The 24,007-nt window shown below is 40.2% G+C and overlaps 1 protein-coding gene across 3 annotated transcripts in view; it reads left to right on the forward strand.

The window, feature by feature from the left end:
- SLC39A8 (solute carrier family 39 member 8) overlaps nucleotides 1-23,798 on the forward strand; it is an 83,396-nt gene extending 59,598 nt beyond the window's left edge. For all 3 annotated transcript variants that reach the window (XM_061419549.1, XM_061419548.1, XM_061419551.1), the window contains exons 7-9: nucleotides 17,077-17,284; nucleotides 18,190-18,374; nucleotides 22,360-23,798. In XM_061419549.1, the coding sequence (XP_061275533.1) occupies nucleotides 17,077-17,284; nucleotides 18,190-18,374; nucleotides 22,360-22,509 (543 nt within the window). In that variant the 3' untranslated portion in view covers nucleotides 22,510-23,798. The remainder of the gene's footprint in view (nucleotides 1-17,076; nucleotides 17,285-18,189; nucleotides 18,375-22,359) is intronic.
- The last annotated feature ends 209 nt before the right edge of the window (nucleotides 23,799-24,007 follow it).

Below are 24,007 nucleotides of genomic sequence, written 5' to 3' on the forward strand. Positions count from 1 at the left end.
TGAACCAGTTCGGAATTGATTAAGGGACATTTTTCTATGCAAACCCTTCCCACATTGTATAAATGCCCATTATGTTTGCTCTTTGGAGAGATTGGAATAGATACTGCATGTGACAATGGTTTGTGAATTTGTCATGAGAAAAAATGTACTTTTACTATTATCACCTTCATCTATTCAGACACCAAGTGTTCAGAATGCTTGTAGTGCTACATACTGGATGAACAGGACCAAATAAGAGGAAATAAAACCCCACCTTTCCTGGAGATCATAGGCATAGCTTGTTTGGCTTAGAAGTTTAAATACTGTCTCTACTCTTTTCTGGAGGTATGACTCTGAGCATTACTTAATCTCTTTATACTTCACTTTCATCATCTATAAAATGGGACCAATAACCTCTTAAGGTTATTGTGATGATTAAATGACTTGTACTACTACTATTGGGCTTCTCTGATAGTTCAGTTGGTAAAGAATCTGCCTGCAATGCAGGAGACCCCAGTTTGATAATCGGGTCAGGAAGATCTGCTGGAGAAGAGATAGGCTACCCACTCCAGTGTTCTTGGGCTTCCCTGGTGGCTCATCTGGTAAAGAATCCACCTACAGTGCAGGAGGCCTGGGTTCGATCCCTGGGTTGGGAAGATCCCCTGGAGAAGGAAAAGGCTACCCACTCCAGTATTCTGGCCTGGAGAATCCCATGGACTGTATAGTCAATGGGGTTGCAAAGACTTGCACATGACTGAGTGACTTTCACTTTCACTACTAATATTATCTTTATTACTCTTCTGTGCTCCCTGAGTATACACCATGTCTTTCATGCTCAATTCCTCAGTAGGAAATTTCTTTTCCTGAATATAAAGAAATATTGTATATGTGACTTCCCTAGTGGTCCAGTGGTTAAGATTCTGAGCTTTTAATGGAGTGGGTGTGGGTTTGATCCCACATGCCAAGTGGCACAGCCAGAAAATAAAAAATAAAAGCAACGAAACCCAACAACAAAAATCAAACAAACAAAAAGTGGAAACAAAGCCAATAAAATTACATCTGTGTTTTAAAAAAAGAATATATATGTATGTATGACAGAGTCACTTTCCCATACAGCAGAAATTAACACAACATTGTAAATCAACTGTACGTCAATAAAATTCTTCTTTTCTTTAACTGGTGAGCGAATCCTCAGAGAGTCATATTTATATCTTTAAGAAGAAAGGAGGTCCTGGTACCCTATCCCCTGTGTACTGTGTAATTCTCACCCCTCCCTCTCCACGTACTAAGTGAAGATGCTCTGTTTTACTAAATTATTGAGATATATAGAGACCAGGGACTGGCTGCCATTTCAGAGAACAGGGTTAACCGTTCATCGCTCACTTTCTTCACTGCTGGCAGACTGCCTGTTTCTTAACACCTCCACTGTGGTCATCATCGCTTCTTCTGTTGCAGTGACTGCGGCTGGCACTTGCACTTGTCCTTCTTGTCATCTGTCATCCCTGGTCTCTCATCACTTTCCTGAGCTTCTTGCCCTAAGAAACCTGTGCTTCTCGTTCTCTGCAAATCAGACAGCCCACCCGCATCTTTTGCAGGCCTGGGTAGTCAATTGTAGTGCACGGGGTGGGATCTTCTGTATTTCAGTTCATTTCACATAATTCATGTCAGATGGTAATTACACCACAGGCAGCTGCTGCATGGGGGCGGTTCCCCTACCACATCCCACCCTCCCCATGTCTCCTCATCTGAACTATTCTGTAGGACTTAATACTGAGCAACGTAGGTATCCCTGCCTTTGGGGAACCTCATTTTTCAAGAGTGCAGCAACAAATTTCTCCAACTTACATGAAAACTTAACCAATTTCCTAGTGCCTTCTGAGTCCCTTTAAGACTTCTCAGTAATAATGAGGGTTGCGTGGGATGGGGAGTACATTATGCAGGCTTTTTATAAGAAATGGTGTTCTGTTTCCCGAATGTATCAGAGCATTAATGCCCTCCTGGTCTGTAGAAACAGTAGGCTTCCTTTCAGAGTGGCATAAGTGGTCCATTAGGACAACTGTAAATACTTAATTACTAGATACTTTAAGTTTCATTGGCAAAATAGGAGCATAATTTCTTGAAAACCCCTCAGATTTCTCTTAAATTATTTTTTTGGGATAGTAAAGTGATATGGTCCCCAACTGAAAATGAGAGACTATTATTTCAACTCCTAAGGAGCTAAACAACTTCAGTCTCATTTCACAGAAGAGGCAGAGGGAAAGGAAACCATTTTCAAGGTTTCTGGAAATTGTTATTTTCTTGTTAATGGTTATTTTCATTGCAAGAAGAGTTTTGAAAATGGTTATGAAATTTTTTCCTGAAACCAAATGACTAGAGACTAAGTACATTTGAATTGTATTTGGTTATAGGCATTAAAGAATAAAAATAATTTCTCCTTTCTCATGTGAAGTTTGATTTTGGTTTTAGTGAGCTGAGACTGACTTTTTACGGCTAGAGGAAGGATAAAGGAACCATCAGCTATAAAGTCCATTGAAATCACTTGAAAATATAGTTATAAAAACAAAATCTATTGAAATTTTATATTGTATATTGCTTTTAGGGCTTCACTGGTGCTCAGTGGTAAAGAATCTGCCTGCAATGCAGGGGACCCAGGTTCAATCCCTGGGCTGGGAAGATCCCCTGGAGGAAGGCATGGTAACCCTCTCCAGTATTCTTGCCTGGAGAATTCCATGAACAGAGGAGCCTGGTGGGCTACAGTCCATAGGGTCACATGGCTGAAATGACTAAGCAGCACAGCAGAATAGTGCCTTTAACTCTTTATATCTTTGTGTCCATTTAATCGTTTTTGCAAGTTTTTCTGTTGAAATATACTTAATAGTATATACAGAGTCAGGGATTGCTGTATGGGGAATGAGCAGATGAGTTTGAATCGATCATCCTTTCCAGAAGAGATGATGGCATTTTCAAGGAAAGATACAAAATAGAAAGTGGGCAATTTACAAAACTCAGGGCAAGGTGTGGGTTAACCACAGAGGAAAGTGCAGTAAACCTGGAACTTGAAATGGTGGAACTGTTAGCAATCTTATGTCCAAAGGGAAGGGGGAGGAAGAAGTTTACTAGAACTTGGAGGGAACTAGTTTTGTACAGAAAGCCGCTGTTCAGTGGAGCAGTGATCTTTCATTAGGGTCATAGCCAACCTAAGTTACCCTCCCCAAGGAGGGAGCCCAGGGAATAAACACCCTGGTCCTCCTCTCCTCTTTCTCTCCAAGTTTGTGTTAGAGCACTTTGGAATCCCCCATGAATAGTCTCCATCCCCACTAATCTGACTTCTTTGTGTACGGGCCATTAAGCAGACACTGGGATGGCTGATGAAAGATGCCAAATGATATTTACAGTCTTCTTGTGCACTTATTATTGAGACCATCCTCGGTGGTAGCCTCTTATGAGATACAACAGAATAGAATGGTCTTCATATTCTGCGCCTTTTACAAGTGGTCCGTCTCTCTCTCTCTCTATATATATATATATATTTTTTTTTTTTTTTCCCCCAGATCTCTGCCACCAGTGTCCAATTTTGTATTTTGAAAGTCTCTGTTCACCTGGCCCGCTCTTTGAGCTCTCCCTCATGAGTTACTGTAGACCTATATCTCAGGCCATTACTTCTACATGTAAGTCAACATCACACATAAAAGTTCTGCCCACTTGGAGGATTTATCTTTATTACTATATTTTAAGTTCATTGTGAGTAAGATTGGAGAAGGCAATGGCACCCCACTCCAGTACTCTTGCCTGGAAAATCCCATGGACGGAGGAGCCTGGTAGGCTGCAGTCCATGGGGTCGCTACAAGTCAGACACGACTGAGCGACTTCACTTTCACTTTTCACTTTCATGCACTGGAGAAGGAAATGGCAACCCACTCCAGTGTTCTTGCCTGGAGAATCCCAGGGACAGGGGAGCCTGGTGGGCTGCCGTCTCTGGGGTCGCACAGAGTCGGACACGATTGAAGCAACTTGGCAGCAGCAGCAGCAGTGAGTAAGATTGTATAGCTGGTTGGTGCTGGAACACTATTCACAGTTAACTGGCCATAGGAAACACCCCATGTAGCCTTACCATTGTTGAGGAAAAATAGATGCAATATTAGACTTAGGTTATGAGGGTCTGAATTAACTGCCATTGTAATTTGCTTGTATCTTCAAGGCTGGTATGGGCTTGCTTTTGTCTATAAATTTGATAATGGAATGCTGGTGTGGGCAACTGAATTTATGGCTTGTTGGATCAGATAACTTCCAGTTCATGTTGGGCATGATCCCTCACCCACTTGATGTCCCATGGGCACAAGGTAAGTCTCTCCAAGGACGTAGGAGCAAGCAAGTCACAGCTTTTGAGATAAAAATTGTGTGTGTGCATGCTCAGTTGCTTCAGTTGTGTCCGACTCTTTGTGACTCTGTGAACTGTAGCCCACCAGGCTCCTCTGTCCATGAGGATTCTCCAGACAAGAATACTGAAACGGGTTGCCATGCGCTCCTCCAGGGGATCTTCCCAACCCAAGGATAGAACCTGCATCTCTTATGTCTCCTGCATTGACAGGTGGTTTCTTTACCACTAGTGCCACCTGGGAAGCCCTGAGATATAGAATGAAAAGAAAGTGAAAGTGAAGTCGCTCAGTTGTGTCCGACTCTTTGCGACCCCGTGGACTGTAGCCTACCAGGCTTCTCCGTCCATGGGATTTTCCAGGCAAGGGTACTGGAGTGGTTTGCCATTTCCTTCTCCAGGGGATCTTCCCAACCCAGGGATCGAACCCAGGTCTTGCATTGTAGGCAGACGCTTTACCATCTGAGCCACCAGGGAAAGATAAAGAATAGTTAATGGCAAAAGAGGGCATGGCTTTACCCTAACATCTTAGGGATCTGTGCTGTGAATTCTCTGACCAGGGCTTGCCAGAAGACTCCTTTCAGCATCTCTATCTGCCACAGACTTTTCTAATAACAGTCTGCTGGGTCGTAAGAACCAAATGGCAGAAAAACTTACGGCACAGCCTAGATCTTAAAGAGCCCTTTCATGTCCTGGGTTTCGCTGAAAAATGCAGCCTACCTGTGGGTAACCACTGTTCCATTTCCCCATACTTTGAATATATGAAAAACCCAATTATATTCCATTTTGAGGTCTGTTTTTTATGGCCATTTCCAGCACCAGTGGTTCTATCAGGATCCAAGAGGAAACAGACCACTCAAAGTAGAATAATTTCAGGAAGATTGATTTATAAGGTGAGAGTTGGGTAGAAGGGTAGTGCCTGAACCAGGGACCAGTAATGGCAGAATTATTACCACCCCTGGACCCAAAGGATGGAGAGGAAGGAGCTTCTGGGAATAGAGTTGTCTTGAGAAGAGCTGTGTTCTCCATTTGAGCGTCATGGACGGCTTGAGTCGACCGCACAAGGGGGTATCAGAAGAATAAAGATCTTGATTTCTCCTTTCTTTCTCCCCCTGAATTCCCTCTAAGGCTTCCTAGTTGTCCATCTTAAATGGAAACCAGAGGACAGGAAGCCTGTAGCAATGGCCCATTCAGGAAAAACAGCTTCAGGACAGAGAGCAGGGTGAGAGAGTGGGAAGTCATTCTCAAAGGGCTAATGGGAATTAATCATCTCAGCCCTGAAGTTTGAATCTTGGATGTTCCTTTGGGGACTATGAATTCCAACAACATGCAGATTCTTTTTATGCTTCAGTCCTCGGTTCTTTGCAGAGTTCCTGCCTGCTGTAAAATAGGTGTTTGGTAAATAATTAAGGAGCTTAATCCCAGCACCTTCTGTGTGATGTTGAGCAAGTAATTTATATTCTTGGATTGTCATTCTCCTTGTCTCTAAAATTAGGATAGTATATTTGTTCTGTTTTACTCATGAGGATGTTGTAAAGGTCAAAAGAAATCAAGGACACTAATATATGAAAGTGCTTTGTAAACTGAACCGCTAACTATGCAAGATACTACTTTACATCTTAGAGATTCCTTTCTTCCTATGGCAGTCAGTTGTCTGATTCAGATAAACTTACTAACTCAGACTGCATACTTTTTACAGTGGATTTTACCTTCTGGCTAATTAACCTCCTGACTCCTTAGTACACCTTGAACTCTAGTAGTTGAAAATTCAGTAGTGTATATTTATGTCCAAGCTCACACTCCCTTGTTAACAATTTTTCTTTTTTTTTAACTATTTATTTGTTTGTCTGTGTTGGGTCTTAGTTGCCATAAGCAGGATCTTTTGTGCACAGGCTCAGTAGCTCCGAGGCGTGTGAGATCTTAGTTCCCTGACCAGAGATTGAACCTGAGTCCCCTGCATTGCAAGGCAGACTCAACCACTGGAGCCCTACGGGAGTTGCTCCTTGTTTTTTTTTAATATGTCACTGTACCCTCTCACTTTTCCAAAGCTCCTTTTTTGCATAGATTTACTTTTTCTCCCATTTTCTCCAATCATCTTGATCAGTATGCAGGAGAATTTATTTAAGGATCATATACGAGCATTTTTTGTCATGCACACTTTTCTATTAGGCAGTTTTTGTTTTTCTTCCTTTTAGTAATGTTTTATTCCTCTCTACTTTGTTAGATAAAATGCTCTGTGTGACAATAATAACCATTTGTGGCATAGTTTACAGACATGTCATTTAATCATCACAATAATCCTATGGAGTGGGTAGTATTATTTTCTCTATTCTACAGATAAGGAATCTAAAATCAGATTCCAAGTAATTTTTTTTTTTTTAAAGAGCAGTTTTAGGTTCATAGCAAAATTGAGAGGAAAGTGCAGAGAATTCCCATATATTCCCTGTCTCCACACTTGTGTAACCTCACCCATTATCAATATCCCCCACCAGATCAGTACATTTGTTACAACTGGTGAACATCCATCGACACATCGTAATCACAAAAAGTCGATCGTTTCCATTTCAATCTTGGTATTCTACATTCCATGGGTTTGAACAAATGTGTAATGTATCCATCACTGTAGTGTCATATAGAGTATGTTCACTGCCCTGAAATTCTCCCTGCTTCACATATCCATCTCTCTTTTCCCCCAACTGGCAACCACTAATCTTTTTATTGTCTCCATATATAGTTTTGCCTTTTTCAGAATGTCATATAGTTACAATCATATACTATGTAGCCTTTTCAAATTTGGCTTCTTGTATTTAGTAATGTGCATTTAAGTGTCATCCATGTCTTTTCATGGCTTGATAGCTCATTTGGGGGCTGGGGGACTTTAATAAGATTCTGTTGTCTGGATGTCTCATAGTTCATTTATCCATTCACCTAATTAAGGATATCTTAGTTGCTTCCAAGTTTTGGCAATTAGGAAAAAAATACTGTAAACATCTGTGTACAGGTCTTTATGTGGACATAAGTTTCCAGCTTCTTTGGGTAAATATCAAGGAGCATCATTGCTCAATTGTACGGGAAGAATATGTTTAGTTTTGTAAGAAATTGCCAAACTGTCTTCCAAAGTGTCTGTACCATTTTACATTCCCACTGGCAATGAATGAGTGTTCCTGCTGCTCCGAATCCTTTCCTGTGTTTGGTGGTGTTAGTGTTACTGAGCTTGGCCATTCTAATAGGTGTGTAGTGTTATCTTGTTTCAATTTGCTTTTCCCTGATGACATATGATATGGAGCTTTTCCTATCCTTATTTGACATCTGTAAATCTTCTTTAATGAAGTGTCTGTTAAGGTCTTTGGCTCATTTTTTAATTGATTGTTTTCTTATTGTATATTTTGCTTAAGTCTTTATCAGATATCAGATATTTGTCTTTTGCAAATATTTTCTCACATTCTGTGGCTTGTCTTTTCATTCCATTGGCATTGTTTTTGCAAGGAGAAGGTTTAAATTTTAATAAAGTCCAGGCTATCAATTATGTCTTTCATGGATTATGCTTTTGGTGTTGTATCTAAAAAGCCATGGCCGTACTCAGGGTCATCTAGGTTTTCTCCTATCTTATCATCTAGGAGTTTTAGAGTGTGGCATTTATAGTTAGGTCTATGATCCATTTTGAATTCATTTTTGTTTGTGAAGGGTATAAAGTCTGTGTCTACACTTTTGGTTTTTTGTTTTTGTTTTTGTTTTTAATATGGATGTCCACTTATTTCAGCACCATTTAAACCTTCTCCTTGCAAAAGACAATGCCAACAGAATAAGACAAGCCACAGAATGCGAGAAAAGACTTTCTGCATTGTATTGCTTTTGCTTCTTGGTCCAAGATAAGTAGGCCATGTTTATATGTGTCTATTTTTAGGCTCTCTATTTGTTCCATTGATCTATTTGTCTATTATTTCATCATAATGCACCATCTTGATTACTGTAGCTTCATAGTAGTCTTGAAGTCAGATAGTGTCAGTTATCCAACTTCTTTCTTTCCTTCAATGTTGTGTTAGCTATTCTAGGAATTTTTCATTTTCATATAGATTTAGAATAAAAAAATGTCGACAAAATAACATTCTGAGATTTTGATTGGGATTGCACTGAGTCTGTTGATCAACTTGGGAAGGACTAACATTTTGACAACTATTCATTGTCTTCTAATGCATGAATGGAATAGTTCTTCTTTGATTTCTTTCATCATAGTTTTGTGCCTTTCCTCATATAGGTCCTCCACATATTTTGTTAGATTTATACCTGAGTGGTTAATTTTAGGGCATACTAATATACATGCTATTATGATTTTAATTTCAAATTCTACTTGTTCATTGCTGGCATATTGGAAAGCAACTGATTTTTATATGTTAACCTGCATCCTGAAACCTTGCCAGACTTGCTTATTATATTTTAGGAGCTTTTTTGTTGATCCTGTAGCATTTTCTACATAGACGGTCATGTCCGTTTGCCAACAAAGACAGTTTTATTTATTTCTTCCCAATATGTATATACCTTTTATTTCCTTTTCTTGTCTTACTGCATTAGCTAAGAGCCAAGTAACTTTCCAAAGGACATGGAGCTATTAATATTAAGTAGCAGAGCCACTTAAACTTACTTAAACTCACACCCATTTGGTGCCAAAGCCCATATCCTTAAATCATTAAGCTAGCTTGCATTCAATGCCTCTTTCTTTAACTCTCATCTCTTTATTTGTGGCATCTTAAAATAATATTTTATAGCTTTTATGTTACATGAGTTTCTCTTTTATGGGCATAGATTTTATGTTTAGCTTTGCATATAATTTTCAGCTTTTGTTTATTTATACTTCCTTTTGCCATCTTAATTATGTTTTTTGGAGGGTTTCTACTTTCCTTTTTGACTTGGTGCTTCTTTTTTTTAATAACCAGAATTCTTGCTCTGTAAAATTCTTTCAGCATGGTATATGGAATTTGAAATTTAACTTTTACTGCAGTGGTTGCCTGCTTTTACCTTCTTATCAGTAAAATAGAAGATAACAAACCATAAAAAACATTTTTATTAATCATGGCTCACATTGCCTCCCCCGATGCAGAGTGAATTCTGATAGTGTTCATGCTGATTTTTGCAGCCATTAATTTAACAAAAAAGGATTTGACTTAGTGGGGCCATACGCCCTCTTAAATGCAGACTAAACCTGGCAGGTAGCCTGCTTCTCCAGCTTCTCCACCTTGTTTGCTGGTGATAACTCCTGAGTCATTACAGGTTCACTTTTGCTTCTTGCTGGTTCTCATCCCATGGCTTTAATGTTTTGTTTTGTGAGTATTGTAATAACATAATTAAAAAAATCCAGAACACCCATAAAAGATAAAAGAAGAAACCCAAGGATTACCCATGTTACTGTCCCCAAGGGAGAACCATGATTAGCATTTTTATATGTATCTTTTCAAGTTGCACTCAGACCATCGTAGGATTATAATATTAATTTTTACAAAAGGTGCCCAGTAGGCATGTTGTTATGTATAAATATAAATATATTTTACCTCAATGCTATGTTTTGGAAAAATACAGATATTCATCATCTCTGCTACTCTGCATAGTATTTCACTGCAGGTGTAAGCCATATTTATATGATCCATGTCCTATGCAGGATAGCCAAGTTCTTTCTTTTTTTTTCTAATCTTCCCCCACCTCTTTGCCCTCCTTCTTGTTCTTCTCCACCCTCTCCTTTTTCTTCTCTTTTTCCTTATCCTACTTATCTTCCTTTTTTGATAGCTCTTCCTGCTCCTCCCAACACATGCCACTCCTCCTTCTTCCTATCTTCCTCTTCCTCCTCCTCTCACACCTGCCTCTGTCTCTTTTTTTGGTCTTCTTTAATTTTCTTTAACTGCCTTATTTAACTTTAAACTGTTCTGCAATAAGCGCACTTGCTTTCTTCATTATGATTTCTTAGTACTTTTTTGTTTTACTTTTTCTTCTTCCCCTCCATACTTAAGTTGGTATTCTATTCAGTCTCCCTTCCGCTCTCATAACTTTGTTCATGCTATTATTTCTCCCCCGCTTCTGATTAGTCTATGCTTTGCTTTGACTTCATTTTCATTAATAATTTAGGTGAACAATTTTATGCACCTTGCTGATGATTACACTGTAATTCTTGTCAGAGCCAAGCAAGACCTTGGTTTGCCTGGATTTCAGACCAGTGGTCTTTTCACTAGATTGCATTGCCTTATCATGACTGAGGTTAGAAATAGCCTCATATTTAGTGTACAGGTGAAACAAGGAAGAAAGCAAACAAGTAACAAGACCAAAGAAAAATAAAAAAATAACGGGAAAGAGAGTAGTCCTAATTTAACAAAGACTTGATTCTAGTGTTCTCTCTGCTCAGTGACTTTGTTCTAGGTGAATTAAAAAAGAACTGTTCATGAATGTTTGCCTGCTTTCATTCCTTCTAAGACTTTTAAAAATGTGTAACAGTTAATCTAGCCAACAGTGTTATTTCAGACCTAAGATTATAAGATTAAAGAAAGTATAATAAACATAGTAATATCTGTACTCAGAGGTAAAAGAACCATGCCTGATATATTAATTTGTTTTTCAGAATTAAAGGAATTTGTATACAGGCTCTGTACAAAATTTCAGGTAGTTAAGACTTGGTCTAGCAATCTTTTCCCTAAGTCATCACAAGTAAATAAGGAAATTATAAATATGTGATTAGGCAAATCAAGTTGGTAAAGGAAAACAACTGGTCTTTTGAAGTGTATCTTGGCAGTAAGTTTCTGCAAAGCCAAGGTTACTTTCTCTATGGTGTTTCTCATGACTGCCTTTGTTTCTCTTTGACAGTAATTGTTTCCTAATCTGGGACTTTTCACCCAAGCCACCCATTTGACATGTACTAAGTCATTGTCAGAACTCTCCACCATGACCTGTCCGTCTTGGGTGGCCCTACATGGCATGGCTCATAGCTTCATTGAGTTAGACAAGGGTGTGGTCCATGTGATCAGATTGGTTAGTTTTCTGTGATTGTGGTTTTCATTCTGTGTGCTCTCCGATGGAGGATAAGAGGCTATGGAAGCTTCCTGATGGGAGAGACTGACTGAGGGGGAAACTGGGTCTTGTGCTGATGGGCAAGGCTATCCTTAGTTCAGTTCAGTTCAGTTCAGTTGCTCAGTTGTGTCCGACTCTTTGCGACCCCATGAACTGCAGCATACCAGGCCTCTCTGTCCATAACCAACTCCCGGAGTTCACACAAACTCATGTCCATCGAGGCGGTGATGCCATCCAACCGTCTCATCCTCTGTCGTCCCCTTCTCCTCCTGCCTTCATCAGGGTCTTTTCAAATGAGTCAGTTCTTCACATCAGGTGGCCAAAGTACTGGAGATTCAGCTTCAACATCAGTCCTTCCAGTAAATCTTCAGGACTAATTTCCTTTAGGATGGACTGGGTTGGATCTCCTTGCAGTCTGAGGGACTCTCAAGAGTCTTCTCCAACACCACAGTTCAAAAGCATCAATTCTTCTGCACTCAGCTTTCTTTATAGTCCAACTCTCACATCCGTACATGACTACTGGAAAAACCATAGCCTTGACTGGATGGACCTTTGTTGGCAAAGTAATGTCTCTGCTTTTTAATATTTTGTCTAGGTTGGTCATAACTTTTCTTCCAAGGAGTAAGCGTCTTTTAATTTCATGGCTGCAGTCACCATCTGCAGTGATTTTGGAGCCCCCCAAAATAAAGTTTGATCTGTTTCCACTGTTGCCCCATCTATTTCCCATGAAGTGATGGGCCTGGATGCCATGATCTTCATTTTCTGAATGTTGAGCTTTAAGCCAACTTTTTCACTCTCCTCTTTCACTTTCTTCAGGAGGCTCTTTAGTTCTTCTTCACTTTCTGCCATAAGGGTGGTATCATCTGCATCTCTGAGGTTATTGATGTTCCTCCCTGCTATCTTGATTCCAGCTTGTGCTTCATCCAGCCCATCATTTCTCATATAAGCTAAATAACCAAGGTGACAATATACAGCCTTGACACACTCCTTTCTCTATTGTATTCAATGTAATACAATAAAATGGGGCCATGCTCAGTAAATCTTTAATCCAATTTTCTGTTGATGGGTGGAGCTGTGTTCCCTCCCTGCTATTTACCTGGGGCCAAACTATGTTGAAGGTAATGAAGATAATGGAGTTCTCCTTCAAAAGATTCCATGCATGTACTGCTGCACTCAGTGCCCCCAACCTTGCAGCAGGCCACCACTGACCCATGCCTCTACTGGAGACTCCTGGACACTCCAGGGCAAGTCTGGGTCAGTCTCTTCTGGGGTCACTGCTGCTTTCTCCTGGGTGCTAGTGCACACAAGATTCTCTTTGTGCCCTCCAAGACTCTATTTTCCAGTCCTGTGTAAGTTCTGGCAGCTCTGTGGTGGGGTTAATGGCGACCTCCTCCAAGAGGGCTTATGCTATACCCAGGTCTTCTGCACCCAGAGCCCCTGCCCACGTGGCAGTCCACTGCTGACCTGTACCTCCACAGGAGATGCTCAAACACAGTTCTGTCTCACTCTCTGTGGGGTCCCTGGGTCCTGGTGTGCACAAGATTGTTTGAGCCCTCTGAGTATCTCTGGCGGGAATGGGGTCTGATTCTAAACATGAATTCGCCCCTCCTACCATCCTTCTGGAGAAGGCAATGGCACCCCACTCCAGTACTCTTGCCTGGAAAATCCCATGGACAGAGGAGCCTGGAAGGCTGCAGTCCATGGGGTCACTGAGGGTCGGACACGACTGAGCGACTTAGCTTTCACTTTTCACATTCATGCATTGGAGAAGGAAATGGCAACCCACTCCAGTGTTCTTGCCTGAAGAATCCCAGGGATGGTGGAGCCTGGTGAGTTGCTGTCTATGGGGTCGCACAGAGTCGGACACGACTGAAGCGACTTAGCAGCAGCAACCATCCTTCTAGAGCTTCTCCTTTGCCCTTGGACGTTGGGTATGTCCTCAAAGTCACTCCAGCACCGCGTAGCCACCACTCCAGCACCTACTGTCTTGCTGGGGCTTCTCCTTTGCGCTTGGATGTGGGGCATCTCCTCAGCTGCTCCAGTGCTGTGCAGCCGCCAATCCCAAAGAAAGGCAATGCCAAAGAATGCTCAAACTACCACACAATTGCACTCATGGAGAAAGCAATGGCAACCCACTCCAGTACTCTTGCCTGGAGAATCCCATGGATGGAGGAGCCTGGTAGGCTGCTGTCTATGGGGTCGCATAGAGTCGGACACGACTGAGCGACTTCACTTTCACTTTTCACTTTTCCTGCATTGGAGAAGCAAATGGCAACCCACTCCAGTGTTCTTGCCTGGAGAATGCCAGGGACGCGGGAGCCTGGTGGGCTGCAGTCTATGGGGTCACACAGAGTTGGACACGACTGAAGTGACTTAGCAGCAGCAGCACACGCTAGTAAAGTAATGCTCAAATTTCTCCAAGCCAGGCTTCAGCAATACGTGAACCGTGAACTTCCAGATGTTCAAGCTGGTTTTAGAAAAGGCAGGGGAACCAGAGATCAAATTGCCAACATCTGCTGGATCATCAAAAAAGCAAGAGAGTTCCAGAAAAACATCTATTTCTGCTTTATTGACTATGCCAAAGCCTTTGACTGTGTGGATCACAACAAACTGTGGAAAATTCTTCAAGAGATGGGAATACCAGACCACCTGACCTGCCTCCTGAGAAATCTGTATGCAGGTCAGGAAGCAACAGTTAGAACTGGACATGGAACAACAGACTGGTTCCAAATAGGGAAAGGAGTACATCAAAGCTATATATTGTCACCCTGCTTATTTAACTTATATGCAGAGTACATCATGAGAAATGCTGGGCTGGATGAAGCATAGCTGGAATCAAGATTGCTGGGAGAAATATCAATAACCTCAGATATGCAGATGACACCACCCCTATGGCAGAAAGTAAAGAAGAACTAAAGAGCCTCTTAAAGAAAGTGAAAGAGGAGAGTGAAAAACTTGGCTTAAAGCTCAACGCTCAGAAAACGAAGATCATGGCATCCAGGCCCATCATTTCATGGCAAATAGATGGGGCAACAGTGGAAACAGGTCAAACTTTATTTTTGGGGGCTCCAAAATCACTACAGATGGTGAGTGCAGCCATGAAATTAAAAGACGCTTACTCCTTGGAAGGAAAGCTATGACCAACCTAGACAGAATATTAAAAAGCAGAGACATTACTTTGCCAACAAAGGTCCATCTAGTCAAGTCTATGGTTTTTCCAGTAGTCATGTACAGATGTGAGAATTGGACTATAAAGAAAGCTGAGTGCTGAAGGATTGATGCTTTTGAACTGTGGTGTTGGAGAAGACTCTTGAGAGTCCCTCAGACTGAAAGGAGATCCCAACCAGTCCATCCTAAAGGAAATCAGTCCTGAAGATTCACTGGAAGGACTGATGTTGAAGCTGAAACTCTGTATTTTGGCCACCTGATGTGAAGAACTGACTCAATTGAAAAGAAGGTGATGCTGGGAAAGACTGACGGCAGGAGGAGAAGGGGACAGCAGAGGATGAGATGGTTGAATGGCATCACCGCCTCGATGGACATGAGTTTGAGTGAACTCCAGGAGTTGGTGATGGACAGGGAGGCCTGGTGTGCTGTGGTTCATGGGGTCGCAAAGAGTCAGACATGACTGAATGACTGGACTGAACTGAACTCAACTGAAGTCGTTGTTGTTTATTACATTGTGGCAGTTAAGATATATCAACTATTGAATTAATTAAATAAGGACAGAGGCTGAGGTAGTTCAAATGTCATATGTAAGCAATCCAAAATCTAAGCCTGTAAATGCCTCAAGGCTACAAAATCAAAACCTAAAGACAGTCAGTTCCTAACTTCCAAGTAGACATTGAATGGTATTCAATCAATAATTTCCTTGCTTTGCTTCCATGTTTTCTCTGTAAAAGTCTCCGTAGGCTTCCTGTCCCTGGAATGTTCCTAACTACTCCTGGTTTGACACTGCCAGCTTGGAATCCATTCTTGCTTGAATAAACTCTTAAATTATTTAATTTGTCTCAGATTATGTTTTAACACTGTACAGTGAAAAGACCACATTTTAAAACCAGAAGGAATTCTTTTTATGCTGATAAGAACTGCCTTCTAAAGTAAAAGGAGATTAATGTTGCTTCCTGTGTTTTTGAGAGAAGGGGATGTTCCCCTTGCAAATTGCTGGTAGCTCAGCGGTAAAGAATCCACCTGCAATGCAGGAGCCACAGGAGACATGGGTTAGATCCCTGGGCCTGGAAAATCCCCTGGAGGAGGGCATGGCAACCCACTCCAGTATTCTTTCCTGGAGAATCCCATGGACAGAGGAGCCTGGTGGGCTACAGTCCATAGGGTCACAAGGAGTCGAACATGACTGAAGCAACTGAGCGTGCATGCGTGCACAAACAAAATCTCCCTCAAAGGTGAAAATTTGCCACTAATGAAACAGTGAAAAGGTGTGTGGCAAGATTGGAAGTCAGCTTTGAAAGAATGGTCCCCAAAGTGTTTTGAGCATTTAAGTGACGTCAGAGAAAAAGCACCGCCTCTCAGATGATTGCTCTGAAGGAAGCCCTTTTCGGCTGATATATGTTGCACAATTTTTAGAGTCAGTTGTATACTTTACATCTTGTTTCTCCAAGGTAAATAGGCTTCTTGGAGATAGAACCTGTGTTTCCCACTTCTGTGTACTTCCTGTAGCATTCAACAGACTGTTGTATAAATTGCAGATGTTCAATAAATATGTTGATTAGCTGCTGAGGTAGAGTTGAGGGGAGGAGAATTAGGAATAAAATGTTCTCCAGTTAATTGCAAATTGCTTCCCTAAAAATGAATTTGCATTTTATTATCTTTTCCCACAGTTTCTGGAATATGCTTCAGTTGGCATCTGTCATTTGATTTTATACAATTTTGTAAATTTTATGGAAATTTAAATTCTTTTTGAAAAAATTTCTTATGGAAATTAAAATTCTTACAAAGATTCTGCTGTAGGATTTTCTGTTGTTTCATGGTGGAAAGAAGTGTGGTGTAAAGGCAACCCTATTTTAATCATACTTCATATAATTTGTTAAGAGAATCATTGAAATTTAGAGCTTGTAGGATATCCTAAACACCCAGAACTCTACCTGGAACACAGTGGAAACTTACTAAGTCATTGAAAAATAAATGAATAATTTAGAGCATTCTCTTCACTTCATGATCAAAGACGCTAAAGCTCAGATTACTTGCTCACAGTTACAAGGTTGGCACAGGATAGATTAGAATACATACTCCTTGATGTTATCATGCTTTAAATGTGGATTTCACATTCAAATTATAACATGGAAAAGAATTTAAATTCAGTCTTTGAAAAACTTCTTTTACTTTAAAGTGTATGAATAAATCAAATTCTTAGGTTAATATCTATTAATATTACATTTTAGGAAGGGAGTAGTAAGAATTTGTTCATACAAGTCAAAAGGATTGTTTGAAGAGAAACCAGAGTAAAATGTCTTTTAAGTGGTTTGTTCAAGGCCTGTCAGTCTCTTCCTTTCTCCAAGTTTTTTCCCTCCATTTTTTATGATTAGTGGTTCCTATCCACTATGAAAGACTTTCTGTTGGAAACATTTGTCTCTCTCAACACATAATACATCTACTTCTCTGTATCACTTGGACTTTCAAGAAATGTTGGTTATCCTGTGGATTGATTTTCTGTTATTTTACAGGATGGAAAAAAAGAGTCAAGCTCGTGTACTTGTTTGAAGGGGCCAAAGCTCTCAGAAATAGGGACGATCGCCTGGATGATAACGCTCAGTGATGCCCTCCACAATTTCATCGATGGCCTGGCCATCGGGGCCTCCTGCACCTTGTCTCTTCTGCAGGGACTCAGCACCTCCATAGCCATCCTATGCGAGGAGTTCCCTCATGAATTAGGTAAGGAGTTCTTCTCATGTCGTCTAAGTCCGTTAACTTCTTGGTTTAAGGGGAGGGAGACATTTCAGATGACACACTCTTAAAACTCCTGCTGATGTCTCGAAATGAAGCAGCCTTTTTAGACATTGGTTATTATCATTTATTTCATCCAAAAAGAGAAAAAAGTATTTAAGTAGAGAACAAATCTACTAAACTATTTAAATAGAGAACAAATGTATGAACACCAGTGATGGGGGAAGAGGTGGGGTGGAATGAATTGGGAGATTGGGACTGATTGTTGTTGTTCAATAGCTAAGTTATGACTAACTCTTTGCAACCCCATGGACTGCAGCACGCCAGGCTTCCCTGTCCTTCCCTTGGTCAAATTGTCTCCCGAAGTTTGCCCAAGTTCATGTCTGTTGAGTTCAGTTCAGTTCAGTCGCTCAGTCATGTCCGACTCTTTGCCACCCCGTGGACTGTAGCACGCCAGGCCTCCCTGTCCATCACCAACTCCCAGAGTTCACTCAAACTCATGTCCATTGAATCGGTGATGCCATCTAACCACCTCATCCTCTGTGGTCCCCTTCTCCTCCCACCTTCAATCTTTCCCAGCATCAGGGTATTTTCCAATGAGTCAGCTCTGGTGATGCCATCCAACCATCTCATCTTCTGCCACCCTCTTCACCTTTTGCTTTCACTGTTGACACTGTGTATAAAATAGATAACTAGTGAGAACCTGCTGTGTAGCTCAGGGAACTCTGCTTGGTGCTCTGTGGTGACTAAAATGGGAAGGAAATCGAAAAGAGAGAATACCTGTTTGCTGCACAGTAGAAGCTAACACAACATTGTAAAGCAACTATACTCCAGTAAAAAGTAATTAAAAAAAAAAGAAAAACTATTGACTTAATGTATTCTTCTTCTTCTAGGGGACTTTGTGATCCTACTCAATGCAGGAATGAGCACTCGACAAGCCTTGTTATTCAATTTCCTTTCTGCATGTTCCTGCTATGTTGGGCTAGCTTTTGGCATCTTGGTGGGCAATAATTTTGCTCCAAATATTATCTTTGCCCTTGCTGGAGGCATGTTCCTCTATATTTCTCTGGCGGACATGGTAAGAAACTTTAAGATTTTGTTGTATTTTAAATTTGGAAATAAACATCTGGGTTATGAATTGACTGCTGCTGCTGCTAAGTCACTTCAGTCGTGTCTGATTCTGTGCAACCCCATAGACGGCAGCCCACCAGGCTCCCCCGTCCCTGGGGTTCTCCAGGCAAGAACACCGGAGTGGGTTGCCATTTCCTTCTCTAAGGGTGACCTTTTGCTTTTCTCAGTGTGGATGGCCTTTCTGTTGTCATTTAAAGTATTTCAGGTCCGCTCTTTTTGAGTGGTTTGTACTAATAGTGATTTGACAGTGATTCTCATCAATTCTTTGATCTAGGTAGGGTCTCATTGCTAGAGGACAAAATGACTTATTTTTGTTGAAGTAGAGATATTTTCCCAGGTGTTTTTCCTTGTGGGTAAAGCTTGTATCCTGCTATGGTATGGCTCCAAAGGACTTTTCACCCTTTTTTCAAGAAGAGGTCATATTTGGAAGGAAATGACTTGCTGAATAAAGTAAATAGCATTCTGTTACTTCAAAGTTCTAAACAGTAAGAGACTTTTGAGGTAGAGTAAATCTGATAAGTTAAAGGTGAACGATATTTACTTGGGTCAGTATATATTTATATCTATGTTTATGTTTATGCTGTTTCTGTGTATGTCTGTGTGTGTGTGTGTAAGGGAGAGAGTATCAGTGGTTCCGTGCATTTTCAAATAAATCATGGATGGCTTTCTAGAAAACGAAAATGTGCTAAATGGATGCAAATCAAGGAATGTTTCCTTTGCATTTGGAACTGAATGTCTTTTTACATGTATAACTTACTAATTTAATTTCCTCCGTCTGCATTAACTCTGTTCATTGTTCTGTGCAGACCCTTATAAGCACAAGGATTTCATCTCTTAGAACCATCACTGCATTTATGTTTTTCTTCACAGAATTTAGTGCCTCATAATGTATTTACGTTAGGTCATCACTTCTTTTCTTTTGAAATATAAGAACAGAATCTATTAGAGTTATTCGGTTTAAAGAAATAATACAAATAAATGATGCTATATATACTTACGGCAGCTTTGCTTTTTTCAGAATGGCTTCACAAATTTCATCCATTGTATCCTTGTAATTTACGTTTTCTCAAATCAGGCAAATGGAGTGACTGCAGAGTCTGGAGGTCTCCTGAATGCTTTGGCACATTGCACCACTGTGTACATAGCAAATCACTTGGAAATGTGTTTTGAAAAGATGACATTTACAGATCTCTTCATGAGCCTTTTCAGTAAAAGTTTTGTGCTGAGAAAGAGTGGATTTTAAGTATAGAACTTGGGGTTTTAATTGCTTTCACCACCATGAGATTGTTATAGTCTTCGATTCAAAAACAGCACTGTTTATTTAAAAAACCTTATGATTTTATGAGGGATAGAACAAGCCAAAGGAAACAAATTGAAGAGAATAAGAATTAACTATATAGTGACTTCTGAAAGCATATTTCATCAGCTATTATCAATTGATATTTTTGTATCAGGCTTGAAAATTGGTAAGGCATTGTAGATGGTGGAGGGAGCAGAAAGGCACGGTTTTTTTGTCTACAAAGAGGGGAACCTGTAATTCAACAAACAAAACCACACACATGATTACATAAATACAAGTAAAAACTGAAATGAATGGAAAAACAGTATATGTGATGCAAGATGATAATAGGGGTGTCTAAGTTGTTTGGGGAGGCCTTACAAATAGCTGTGAAAAGAAGAGAAGCGAAAAGCAAAGGAGAAAAGGAAAGATATAAACATCTGAATACAGAGTTCCAAAGAATAGCAAGAAGAGATAAGAAAGCCTTCTTCAGCGATCAATGCAAAGAAATAGAGGAAAACAACAGAATGGGAAAGACTAGAGATCTCTTCAAGAAAATTAGAGATACCAAGGGAACATTTCATGCAAAGATGGGCTCGATAAAGGACAGAAATGGTATGGACCTAACAGAAGCAGAAGATATTAAGAAGAGATGGCAAGAATACACAGAAGAACTGTACAAAAAAGATCTTCATGACCCAGATAATCACGATGGTGTGATCACTGACCTAGAGCCAGACATCCTGGAATGTGAAATCAAGTGGGCCTTAGAAAGTGTCACTACAAACAAATCTAGTGGAGGTGATAGAATTCCACTTGAGCTATTCCAAATCCCGAAAGATGATGCTGTGAAAGTGCTGCACTCAATATGCCAGCAAATTTGGAAAACTCAGCAGTGGCCACAGGACTGGAAAAGGTCAGTTTTCATTCCAATCCCAAAGAAAGGCAATGCCAAAGAATGCTCAAACTACTGCACAATTGCACTCATCTCACACGCTAAAGCCTTCAGCAATATGTGAACCGTGAACTTCCTGATGTTCAAGCTGGTTTTAGAAAAGGCAGAGGAACCAGAGATCAAATTGCCAACATCTGCTGGATCATGGGAAAAGCAAGAGAGCTCCAGAAAAACATCTATTTCTGCTTTATTGACTATGCCAAAGCCTTTGACTGTGTGGATCACAATAACCTGTGGAAAATTCTAAAAGAGATGGGAATACCAGACCACCTGATCTGCCTCTTGAGAAATTTGTATGCAGGTCAGGAAGCAACAGTTAGAACTGGACATGGAACAACAGACTGGTTCCAAATAGGAAAAGGAGTACGTCAAGGCTGTATATTGTCACCCTGTTTATTTAACTTCTATGCAGAGTACATCATGAGAAATGCTGGGCTGGAAGAAGCACAAGCTGGAATCAAGATTGCCGGGAGAAATATCAATAACCTCAGATATGCAGATGACACCACCCTTATGGCAGAAAGTGAAGAGGAACTCAAAAGCCTCTTGATGAAAGTGAAAGTGGAGAGTGAAAAAGTTTGCGTAAAGCTTAACATTCAGAAAACAAAGATCATGGCATCTGGTCCCATCATTTCATGGCAAATAGATGGGGAAACAGTGGAAACAGTGTCAGGCTTTATTTTTGGGGCTCCAAAATCACTGCAGATGGTGACTGCAGCCATGAAATTAAAAGAGGCTTACTCCTTGGAAGGAAAGTTATGACCAACCTAGATAACATGTTCAAAAGCAGAGACTTTACTTTGCCAACAAAGTTTCATCTAGTCAAGGCTATGGTTTTTCCAGTGGTCATGTATGGATGTGAGAGTTGGACTGTGAAGAAGGCTGAGCGCCAAAGAATTGATGCTTTTGAACTGTGGTGTTGGAGAAGACTCTCGAGAGTCCTTCAGACTGCAAGGAGATCCAGCCAGTCCATTCTGAAGATCATCCTTGGGATTTCTTGGAAGGAATGATGCTAAAGCTGAAACTCCAGTACTTTGGCCACCTCATGCAAAGAGTTGACTCATTGGAAAAGACTCTGCTGCTGGGAGGGGTTGGGGGCAGGAGGAGAAGGGGACGACAGAGGATGAGATGGCTGGATGGCATCACTGACTCGATGGACGTGAGTCTGGGTGAACTCCGGGAGTTGATGATGGACAGGGAGGCTTGGCGTGCTGTGATTCATGGGGTCGCAGAGTCAGACACGACTGAGCGACTGAACTGAACTGAAAGTTAGGAAGGCCTAGGAGAAGCCTTCCTATGAAAGTTAGAAAGCAGAAACCTCAAAGATTTAGCTCGTTGAAAGACTTGAGGGAAAAGAGGTTTTGGTGGGTGTGAAGATTTTGAGGATGGAAAGAGGCTGGATACATTTGAGGTCCGAATGATGTGGATGGAGCAGAGAGAGCAAGGAAGGGAGGGAGAGGAGGCATAAAATGAGATTAATCTCCAGCCACTGATTGACTAACCTGGGGCACAGTCTTCCTACTCTTCTTCTTGTTGATGTCTGATTACACTGGCTTTTGCTGTTATGCTCTCTGTACTAGAACATTTAAACCAGGGACAGAAACGCTCACCCCCTGCCACCCCCACAGGAATCTGTAATAACTTTTATGTTTGACCACAAGATGGCAACAGTTATCTAACAATGTATCTTTCCTCTAGTTTCCAGAGATGAACGATATGCTGAGAGAAAAGGTAACTGGAAGAAAAACCGATTTCACCTTCTTCATGATTCAGAACGCAGGGATGTTAACTGGATTCACAGCCATCCTTCTCATCACTTTGTATGCGGGAGAAATTGAATTGGAGTAATAAGAAGTGAAAGATGGTGGTGTTAATGAAGGCATTTAATAAATAAAAACAGCTCCAAAGGGATTTTTAAGCTGATCCTATTTAGTTAAAAGATAATTTTGTTTTTAGCTGTATGTCAAGAAAACTGATTATTGGTTTCAGGATCTGTGAAACAGACCATCATTTGTTGTTAAAAATGCTTTAAAAAGCTTTTGGTTCCAGTCTGAAAAGCCTGATACATGAGATCTTTGGTAAATGCTGACTTTTTTTTAATGTTTCACGCATATTAAAAAACCATCACAAAGAAAGAAACATGCATTCTGTAATCATTTCGACACCAAAACCCAGAGGAAAATATAAACTAGGCTGTATAAGCCTTTAAATCTCTATGGTTGGATCAAATGTTCAAGTAGTTTCAGAGTGGTTTCTTTCAATTAATTTGTTCTAGTGCTTTCACAAACAAGTACATAAAAATGTGGAAGAGAATCAAAATGTACAAAACACAGATATAAATGATTCCAAGGCCTTAATGAATCCAGGAGAGAAAGATTGCTCATAGCTTTGGTTTTGTTTTTATATTACAGATAGGGACTTGTTGGATGGCTTTGAAAACCATCTTGAAATAATATGAAATCAGTAAAATTTTGTTAACTCTACTAATTTCAGACTCAGATTTTTTTTTTTCCCTCTAAGTGTAATGTAACGCTGATGACAGCTCATCGGTGGTATCCAATGTATTTCCTTTGTCAAGGTGAAGAAATGTTGGTTTACAGAAAGAAATTGAATGTAATTTTAATCAATTTACTTTTAAAGATGAACACAACTATTTAGCAGAGGATATTTTAAGTAAATGCAAAATAACAGCTGAATGGCTGTATATCAAAGACTAAGATATATGTTTTTTATGGGTGTCCAAGAAACAGAAAATACTTCTTTTGTATTCAGCCTATGTTTTTCCTATATGGTATATTTTGCAAAAAAAATCACACACAGCATGATTATTTTTCTACCTTTTATAAAAGATAGAGACTGTTTATTCATTTAGTAGATACAGAAATTTGGTCTATAATTGAACATCCTAGCCCCAATCTCACTCCCAAATCACTTAAGGGAAGATGATTGAACTGAGAAAAATATTTGATAGATGCCAACAATGACCTCGGCAATTATACTGTCCCACAGGCTGTAAAATTGTATCACGTAGCAATAATGCAGAAGTGATGAATGTTTAGCATGTATGTTAATGTACATTTCCCTCTGACAATTGAAAAATATTGTTTGACCAAATAGTAAACACCTTTGAAACCTTGTATTGTGTCATTCATTATTCATTTTAATGGATAGTTTTTGAGTGACTTTCATGTACCTGGTATTACGAGGAAGAGAAATAGGTATGTTTATGTTAAAGCTATTCAGCAAATAAATACTGTAAAGATTAATCATTGTTCATTGAAATCAGTATACATAGAATCTATTTTTATCATTTCACCTGTTTACATTCAATCTTAGGAAATTATCT

This window comes from Bos javanicus, chromosome 6, assembly GCF_032452875.1.
Source record: "Bos javanicus breed banteng chromosome 6, ARS-OSU_banteng_1.0, whole genome shotgun sequence".
NCBI classification, from domain to species: domain Eukaryota; kingdom Metazoa; phylum Chordata; class Mammalia; order Artiodactyla; family Bovidae; genus Bos; species Bos javanicus.